Source organism: Drosophila navojoa, chromosome 5 (assembly GCF_054131105.1).
Source record: "Drosophila navojoa isolate 15081-1374.11 chromosome 5, UAZ_NAV_1.0, whole genome shotgun sequence".
Taxonomy (NCBI): domain Eukaryota; kingdom Metazoa; phylum Arthropoda; class Insecta; order Diptera; family Drosophilidae; genus Drosophila; species Drosophila navojoa.
The window spans coordinates 21,440,705-21,451,022 of NC_142893.1; the positions used below are offsets into that span (position 1 = coordinate 21,440,705).

At 38.6% G+C, this 10,318-nt stretch overlaps 1 protein-coding gene across 1 annotated transcript; it reads left to right on the forward strand.

The window, feature by feature from the left end:
* Positions 1 to 3,313: 3,313 nt before the first annotated feature.
* On the forward strand, positions 3,314 to 4,178 carry LOC108652872 (dynein regulatory complex protein 8). The gene is made up of 4 exons (XM_089261916.1): positions 3,314 to 3,439; positions 3,499 to 3,730; positions 3,795 to 4,005; positions 4,077 to 4,178. Exons 1-4 carry the CDS (start codon positions 3,427 to 3,429, stop codon positions 4,086 to 4,088), a joined length of 468 nt encoding a protein of 155 aa, XP_089118042.1. The 5' UTR covers positions 3,314 to 3,426; the 3' UTR covers positions 4,089 to 4,178.
* The last annotated feature ends 6,140 nt before the right edge of the window (positions 4,179 to 10,318 follow it).

Below are 10,318 nucleotides of genomic sequence, written 5' to 3' on the forward strand. Positions count from 1 at the left end.
ACAGCAAAAAATGTTGGTTCTAATTTTGAATTTGTTTATTAAATTATCTATAAATAATTTAGATTATTTGAAAAATCGATCTATACAAAATATTTGTTTTAACTTTTTAATGACATTATTTATTCAAAATATATTTAATGTATTAATTGTATATGACATATGAGATAAAATAAATATAGCCTTAACCATGAAGCATAACTTTTTATAATAAATGTAAATATTTTTGTGTTTTATTTTATTATATTTATTTTTTTATTATTATTATTATCACCATTTTTTTTTTTTTGCATTCTTATTAATATTTAATTATTTCATAATTTGAATAAATATAAGCTCATATATCTTCACAAATAATTAAACAGAGGTTTGGTCGCTTACAATTTGTACATAAAATTTACCAAAATTATGCCTTAATTTATTTATTTCATTTATTTGTGTTTATTTCTATTTATTTATTTTTTTTTTAATTATAGAAATATAAAATAAAAATACATCGTCACAAACATCTTTTAAATTATAAAGCATAGTTGTTGTATGTAAATAGAAATTCTTTTCGTGCTGTGCAGCGGGCAAAAGTTATCGCTGGCCACATATTTTTCAGACGAGGCGCGCAATTGTTGCCCTGAGCAATTTTTAGCGAGCGAGCGATGCCAGCAACAACAACAACAACACGCCGGACGTGTTCCATAAACAACACTTTGATTACGGCGACGCGGGCGCAGAGCCGGAGCCAAACGCAAATCGATGTTTTCATATGGAAATTGAATCAAAGTCAAGTCGAGTTGAGTCGAGTCGAGTCGAGTCGAGTCGAGGCGGCTCGGCTGCCCAGTGCCAACAAAACATGACTGGACGCCAGTTGTCAGAGAATGTGGAGCACAGCAGCAGCAGCAGCAGCAGCAGCAACAACAACAACAGTAATCATAATGCCAACAAGAACAACAACAACGAGCAGCAACTGCTGTAGCATGTGTAGCTAGCTGTTGCGCCCAGGCTTTACAACTGTGGCCGAGCAATTGGCCTTGGCTAAAGCTGAGGCTGGAATCGAATCGAAACGAGAGTGCGCCGCATCAGGCATGGCCAGTAGCCAGCCCCAGCTCAGCTCGGCATCTCAGTCTCGAGCCACAGTCACAGTCACAGTCACAGTCTGTGGCTCAGTTTTGAGGCTCATTCATGGGGAGCTCTTTTGTGGTTTTCGCTATGATTATTAATCAATTCTTTCATATCATTTGCCTTTGAATTGAATTCAATTTTTTCTCTTCCCCTCTCTTAACCAAGTCGTTTACAATCGGCAGCTGCTGTTTATCTGTCTGTCTGTCAGCCTGTCGGTGCGGCAGACCCATTTTTACTCTAATTAATTCAACAAAAGTTTCTGGGCCAACTCTTTCAAACGATTTCTGTATATTTGTTTGCTTCTTAGATTTGAGGGCTGCTGCTGTGAAAGGTAGCGCTCATTATTTGCATGTTTTTGTTTATTAAATTCCATTTAATTGCCACATTTACACACACACACACACATATATATATACAGAAGGAGCAATTCAAGTGGTATAGAAGTATTTATAAATTGTGTATTAATGAAACGATGCGATTGTGTCTGCGGCTGTATTATAAAAGGGCAACAGATTTGAATGGATCTAGTCCTTCACATATACATATATAATGCCAGATGTATATGCAAAAGCATTCTACTTAAATCTCATAATTGACTCTTGCCTCTTGCCTCTTGCTCAAGGGCAATCTGGCTTTTAGAGTGTTTGCAAACGCAAGTGAGTTGAATAACAGAGAATAGTCCATTTAGCTGCGGCTCTCAGCTACTGAGTTTAGAAATGAAAATATATATATTAGTAGCTATCTTCAATATTTAAAAATAAAAACTTTCTTAATGCGCAAAAGAAAAATTAAATTGTAAAATACCAAAAAATCACATTCAGACAACTTTCGAATCGTTTCTTGATCGTGTGATGGCCGCAGCCAACGGAAAGGTTGGTAATATCTAGTTTAAGTGATCTATAAACAAAATATCTATATAATAAACAATATAAGAAAGAGAGAGATAGAAAATACATATTTAAAAAACAGAATTTACAATTATTTAGTTTATCTACAGAGCCTCAAAAGTAAATGTACATTTAAGTACATTTTAGGTATATCTAGTTATCATTTGTTGCATAATTATTTTATTTTATAGTCTTTCGTTTGCAGGATAACCACCTGAATCTAAGGTATGGTGAATATCAATTGAAATAAAAAATATACCCCATTCGCCTCTTGAGCAAATGGCAGCGCTTTGGCACGCCCGGCCTTTAAATACCGCAGCATAATGAAGGCCCACAGGAAGAGTCTGACAATTTGCCATCCTGTCTGTGGCAGGTGTCGAAATTGACAGATGAGCACAGAGTGCTCAGAGTGTAGCAATCTGATGGCCAGCGGAAGTGTTGAGGTGCGCTCTGAAAACTGGGCGTGGCAGGTGAAAGAAAAAATGCACAAGAAGCGGGACACGGGTCGGAAGGACAGGCGGACAGGCGCTTGTCTGCGGCTGTTGCTGCTCTTCGGCTTCAATTTAAATTTTAATCGCATGGCTAATAGACAAACTTAGAGTAAATGTCAGTATAAAGAGACTAAGAGCTTGACTTAAATCATGCCAACATTTACAAAGTACTTTGCAAGATGCAACAGCAGCAGCAACAACAGCAACAACACACGAACACTCTCGGGCAGTGTTCGAAGTCACGGACACGTCGACGCTGGCTAAGACAAACTTCCGATCACGTTGTAAGTCTGGCTGCAAAATTACAAAAGGCAGGCCAAGACCCAGGCAAAAAAAAGGGTCTACAAACTAGCCAGCAGGCGAGATAGGTAGACAAACAGAGAGTGAGAGAGAGAGAGGGGCAAAAACTTAATGGAAGCAAATGCATCAAAATGGTTAATTGGATCTGGAACAGTAAATGACGAACACTTTTAGTGTTTATGGCAGTAGCCAAAGCCAAGCCGAGCTAGTAAGAGCCCTCTACATGCATGCATGTGTGTGTGAGTGTGTGTGTGTGTGTGTGTACGTGTTGCTGCTGCAAAAACTTGGACGCAAGTGCGCACAGCTCAAGTGGCTTGAAGCGTGTTGTACACGACACGCATTAGCGTGAATAAAGTAGTTTGTTGTTGTTCTTGTTGTTGTTGTTGTTGCAACTTTGGCCAACTATCTTGTTGCTTAATCGAACCGAATGCGTAGCATACGCTCTTTGAGTGAATCAATTTCTTTGGCCATGAAATCCCCATCCAATAATGCACTTGTTGCCTGTTAAAAACAACCCATCTCTCTCTCTCCCTCTCTCTCCCGCTCACTCAACAATCGCCTAGCAACTTTTCATTGATATATTGATTCAACAAAACGAAATTTTCAACAAGCTACTTTCAGTGAGCGCATTTCGAGCAATGGACTTGGACTGTAAGTGCGACAACTAAATGAAATGGAAATGAAATAATTAAATGAATAAAATTTGCCAGTTAACAACGATTTGGAGAAGCGCATCTCGGATGCATTCTGCGTGTTTGATCATCATGGCGATAAGCTCATCGATGTGCGAGAGGTGGGCACAGTGCTGAGGCTGCTGGGCTGCGTGCCCACCGAGCAGGAGGTCAACGAGGTGATCTCGGCAACCGAAACGGAGGAGACGAGCGGCGTGGTGCACTTGACCAAATTCTTGCCACACGTCTCGCAATTGCTCATGGAGCGCAAGTCAGTTTGACGGCAACAGAAGTATAAATTAGACAATTAAAGAAGCTGAATTATATTTGATTAGAATGGAGCCAGCGCCGCCAGAGAAAATACTAGAAGCTTTCAAGACGTTGGACTTGGAGAACAAGGGCTACCTGACCAAGGAGTACTTTGGCAAGCTGATGATGGAGGAGGGCGAGCCGTTTACTCAGGAGGAAATGGATGAAATGTGGCCAGTGGCCATAGATCCGATTAGCGGCCATATACCCTATGAGCTGTATTTGAATCAATTGATGGTGAGAGCGAAACGAATGGATATTATTGCACTAGAAATTCCAAGTCCCGTTTAATTTTTCTATATTTTCAGGTATATCTCTGAGAACATTCACTCTTATATCTAAGACTTAGCAACAAATCTGAAATTATCCAATATGTAATCATTTTTGTTTTTATTTGTTCTATATTTCCAGGCATATCTTTGAGAAAATATGAGAATAAAATCCAATACAAATCTATTTTCTAACTTAACAAAGCTCGAAAACAGTTGAAGCAAAATTAAAATGCAATATTAAAATACAATAATTAAAAAATAAAAAATAAATGCATTTAAGTTTTTTTTTAAGAGATTTCAGCGAGATATATGTTTATTTATTACCATATATATTTTTGTCGGTGTTTTTTATAAGCTAATGCACTTCCCAGTGCGTGGCTCGTTTTAGCCACTTCGGCTTTGCATTAGCCAATCACACGGAGCGCGAGAGGGGGGCAAGGAGAGCTAACTAACCAGCGAGCCAAATGCGTTGCGGAATCGCAAACTAATTCCACATGCCCAGCTCAGAAATGAGGAGAGCACAGGATACAGCTGGGCAGGCGAGCCAGCCAAGTAGAAGGTGCTGCTGGCCAGCCATGTATTGCCTGCTGGCTGGCGTGGAACGCGGCAAAGTGGGTTGCGCATCATTAGCACAACTAATGGATGTTCACTTTTCTTTGGCCAAAGTCGCGAACGGGCTGCCGCAGCAAGAGTCGTGTACGCCGCAACGCGCCTCGCCTCGCCTCGCCTTGACTCGCCTCGCTTTGGCCAAAAGGATGTCTGTCTGTCCTGCTTCTAAGCTGGAGTGTCTGTAAATTGCTGTTGGTAATATGAGCGGCTAGAAAATTTAAATAAATTAAAATAGCTCTTTGGCAGCATCAAGACTGAGTGTCTCTCTCTATCTCTCACTCATTCTCTCTTTGTGTGTGTGCATACTATTGGCAAGGACTGTTCGCTCGCTCGTATGCGTCAAAAAGGCCGTCCGTTGCCTGAATCGTGTTCGAGTCGTGTTCTCGCTTCCGTATTTATTAAATACTAAATACACGCTGATGGATGCACTTAACTGCAACTCTCTGCCTCTGCCTCTGCCACTCGCCGCATCCCTCGGCCGCTCCCCTCGCTCTGTCCCGCTTCGGATTAAAATATTTCATGTAATTCAGCCATTCGTGCGGCTGCCATCTGCACGTTCCGGCGCTTTGGCCAATTTGAGTGATTGCATTGCGCGCATTTAAATCGCTGCCATGTTCAAAGATTCCTTCATTACTTTTTTTTCGGTTTTTTTAATGTTTGTGGCTGGGGCCAGTTAGTCCACTCCCAGCTCGCAGCCCCCTCGATGCCTCGCACTCTATCTAAACAAGTTCTACGTGCGGCACGCCTAATGGACTTTTAATCTTTACAACTCGTACAAGAAAATTCAGCTTTTTGAATCGCATGCGTATGCAGCTGATTGCGAATTGTCAGCGCCATCAAAAGAAAGTAGAACCAAATAACAATAAAAGCCAACTTCTGTGAACTTTTTGACATCCCATGCCAATGGGATCAAGTTCCATGAAATCTGATGGATTAACCCATTGAAAGCCATTGAATGTTGGTCAATTATAACTTTATGGATACGGGGTGAGAGTGACCATATTTTAAGCATTTTAAAGGTTAGTTATAGAGCTAAAATAATACAACTTTCAGAAATATTAAATAAATAATAAATAAATAAGTCAGAAATTTTCGAAGTTTCAAAAAATTTCCGGTACAAAGGCTTATTGTAGCAATTAGACCAATAATATATATAAAGCGTTCAGACAGACTTAATATATTCTATTTTATTATATTATAAAATTCGTAAAAGTCTGCAGAGGGTGTTCGACCTCTTTAAAAAATATATATATTTATATATAATAGAAATATTCTTCAGAAAATTCCTTGGGAAAACTAAATATTTTCCCATTTTCAACATAATACTCTTTCGGCTTTGCTGTTTTATTACTTCTAAAAATTCCCAAGAATTCGCTTTAATCACCTCCATCCATTTTATTTCTGTTTTATGCCACCTGTACAAACCGCTAGAGTCGTAAATTGTGTTTTCCATTCAGCCCACTTCTAGGCATTATCGTCACCTCATATGCCATGCCTTCCTTATTAGTGTTCTCCGTGTCTGGCATTTGATTTACTGTCAACAATTATCAGCCATAACATGCTAATGGATAATGGCATATTATCAATGACGCTGGTAAGAGAGAGAAAGAGAAAGAGAGAGAGAGAAAGAGAGAGAGAGAGAGAGAGAGAGAGAGAGAGAGAAATTCCATACCAGCTAATGGGTTAAGAATGTGTTTCAAAAGCTCCACAGTCGTCACTTTGTCTGTGGGTCATAAAAATTCAAGAAATGCCGCCAAATTGTCAGTTACTTGGAAGAAGATTCCCTCCACAGAGTTTGCTGGCGAAATTGCTGTGCATGAATCAATTTCGCCAGCAAAACTCTGCGGCTGATGATGATTTACGCTCGACGAAGCGTAATTAAGATTTATGCGACATACTTGCTAACAAATACATGTCTCTGCTCGAGTTAATATACATATATGTATATGTGCATACCCACACACACACATATATGCTATGCTCATATGCATCTTGCGGTTAAGCAATGCGAGCTTAATTGTTAGTTATGCCCTTTTTGTTTGAGCGCAGGGGGCGGGGCCGAGTCATTAAAACTAATTAAGTAGAAAGAATTCCTATAAGATTTATATGCTTCAATAACTGCATTATAATTACGTTTTGCTCTGCACAAATTATGCCAATTATTTACACTTAACGACAATACAACACAATGTCTCCAAATTGCGCAACAATAGCTCAAAGATATTTTATGAATCAATTGTAGGCCGGTCGCCCCCAAGCGACTTCATTGCCCAATGCATGAGATTTGTGTCAATTTCTCGAGTTCTGTCATCAATTGCCGCACTTGAAGTTGAGTAATGCGAATTTCTGCTTGCGTATTTTGCGTAGTGAGTGGGAGTGGGTGTACACCTATAATGCAATCAATATATAACCGGAGCGATGTTTAAGCATAGGCAATAAAATTTGATTGACTTCTGAACTGACTGAATTCTGTTTAAAGTATGCTTTTATTTAATGCGCTCATTTATAAATAAAAGTAAAAATATAATAAAACTACAAACTAGTGCACCATCCACGGTTCAATTCATAGCGGGAATATATAGTGAATGGAAGTCTATAACATATGTAAAATATATAACGTAAAATTCAATAATTTATTTAATAATATTTATACAAACATGGACATAGCCTAAATAGGTTAATGTCTAATTGTATATTTCTAATTCTATTGGGTTGAGCTCTAGGCAATCCATTTTCATACTCGACTACTTATGTATCCACATATACCATATCATGTTTATATAGCATAATTTTCTGGGCATTTCTAATACCTTTTTCTAAGACAATGCAAACGTTAGCATAAAAAAAAATTTGTAGAAAAAAGGAAAAGTCAATATCCCAATGATATATAAAGTATTGAAAGAGTGATATCCTAATGTATTCGATATCAGTGAGAATAAAGAATGTATAGCGTACATTAATTATGATTTGAAATTGGAAAAAACAGTGATCTCAACGGGTGATAAGGGACTTCAAGTCACGGCCCTGCTAATACTATATTGTTTTACAAACTAATTAGCTTATTACAAATTTATTTGCCATTAATTAATTAATGCAGCCGTTGCTGCTGCTTGAACTAATATGCGAACTAGTTATGACACTTTGTTAACTTGTTTTACATTTAATCTGCTAGTTTATTTGCCTGAGCTACCTGTCAGCCTTGGCTCTCTGCTCCTACACAGACAACTTACTCTCGTTTCGCTGCTCGTCTCTCTCTCTCTCTCCCTCTTCCTCTCCCTCTGTCTCGCTCTAGCATAGTTGGCTGCATTTCCCAGCTGCACTTTGCTGAAACTTTCAATCAACTTTCTGTTTACCTACACGCCAGGCAGCGGCGGCTACTTGTTTGTTGATTGCTAGCCTTGCCTGGGCTTGCCTTGCCTTGACTTCGGCTTCGACATGGCTTGAATTGGGCTGAGTTAATGGCCAACTGCACTGGGCCTTGGCATCAGCTGAGAACGAAAGCGCAACTGGAGAGGGCTCTCGTTATTTTTGATATATTTCTGTGCTGTAGTTGCTGCCGTAGCCGTTGCTGTAGCTGTAGCTGTTGCTGTTTTGATAGCAATTCGCATTGCTTACCGTTAATTGAATTTAAGCAATGAAATGTAATTTGGAATTTTGCATGTGCCAGCTCGCGTAGCACGCCAGAAATCATCATAAAACCAGACACTCGGACACAGCCAGTTGCAAACATGAAATGAAATTGCAAAAGGTGAACAACATGCAATGGGCCGCAGCATACGGACATAGCCAACAGCAGCAGCAGCAGCAGTAGTTCCAGTAAAAAGGAAAATGAAAATGAAAGAGGAAAAAAAAGTAACACAAAAGAAAACAACAAAAAATGCTGAGCGTGGTCAGTGGCATGCAGCCTGTGTGCTTGCGTCTTTATTGTTGCAGCCGCTGCCATCGTCTTGTACAACACCCAAAGGTATCAGCAGACAAAATGCTAAAAATGTATTTACCACAAAACCGAACCGATGCGATGCGATGCGACCAGACGCGACGCGACGCGACGGGTGCGCGTCAACAGCGACTGCGACGACGGGCTCTGCTCTGCTCATTGCTGGTGCCCTTAATGGATCTGCAGCACTTTGAGTGATTTATTTCACACGTTGATGAAATGGACAGCAATGGGCCGCATTTTGACGTTTATTGCAGCAGTGGCAAAGCAACAGCAACAGCAACCAGCAACAGCAACCAGCAACAACAACAACAACAACTGCCCACGGCATGTGTTGTGCGCATGCGCGCAGCCCTGTGCCGACAACGCAGACCAGAAGGACGCTGCACTTAAATACACTGACCGCAGGAGAGTATTAGCTTTGGCAACAGGTTTGCGAGGCAAGAAGAAGAGACATTATGAAATTGCCAAAAGGAAACGGGAGTAATACGTATATATATATTAAATTCTGTATATAGAATTACTTTATAAAGGTTAATTATCAATTTCGATTGGGGCATGGATAAGTTTAAATTTACCTAGTTTAGTAAATTTTTATATCGAGCCTTAACCTTTTAATGATTATTATTAATATAAATAATATTAATATTTATAATAATAAATAGAAATTTCGTTTCACTTTATTTTTATATTGCAATAAAATAAAATAATTATCAATATATAGGATATTGAAAAAAAAGGATTTAAACTTAAACAAAATATATATAAAAAAAAAATCAATATAAGGTCAATATAATTATGAAATTATAATTATAATTTATATTATAATTATATTATATTATATTTATTATTTTTCTCAAATGTCTCTTAAATTACGAGTTGAGGAGAAAAATGCTTCTCCATTTATCTGCATTAAATGTCAACTTTATAAGAAATAATTCAATAAAATTCAATTTGAAAAAATCAATTTGGAAGCAGAAAAATCCCAAGTCCTTGGAGAAGAATAATTTTCATGCAATTTGAAAAGTTGCAAATGCTTACTGTATTAGTTTATAATATTCAATATAACAAAAAAAAAAATTTTTAAAATTACAAAGCAAAATTAAAATTATAAAAAATTAGATTTAATTAATATTTAAGTTTCGCTTAATTTAAAAGCATGTTACTTCAAATATCTATATTACAATTTAATATTTACATTTTAATTCGTAAGAGCATTGAAAGCTTTGCCATTGAAAATTGTCTTCGTCTGCCATGTTTAAGCATTTTAAAAATGCGTTTTTTTTCTTTCATTTATTTTTTATTTATTTTTTTTTGCTGCTTCTGATGCTCTTGTTGTTGTTGCAATTGCGTTTTGCGTTGTGAGCCTTTGCACGTCTTTTGGTAATAGCCCCACAGACCGTGCGCGCTTTAATGAGGCGCGCTCCTCATTTGGACGCCACGCATTTTGTAGTTGTATACCTGCTCTTAGAGGGGGGGCTCTCACTCGGCGCACGGTAAGTGGGGCGGGGAAGACGAAGTCGGCAGAATTGAGTCAGAGTTGGCTATTAAAAACATTTAATTGCAACTTAATTAGTCGTTGCTTGAACATAACGCTTCTCACGAACGGCAACTGCAACTGCAACGGCAACGGCAACTGCAACGGCAACGGCAACGGCAACAGCATCGGCAACAACAACTATGACCTCTTCAAATGCCAACGCTGACCTCCAGCCAAACGGGCCAAGCCACA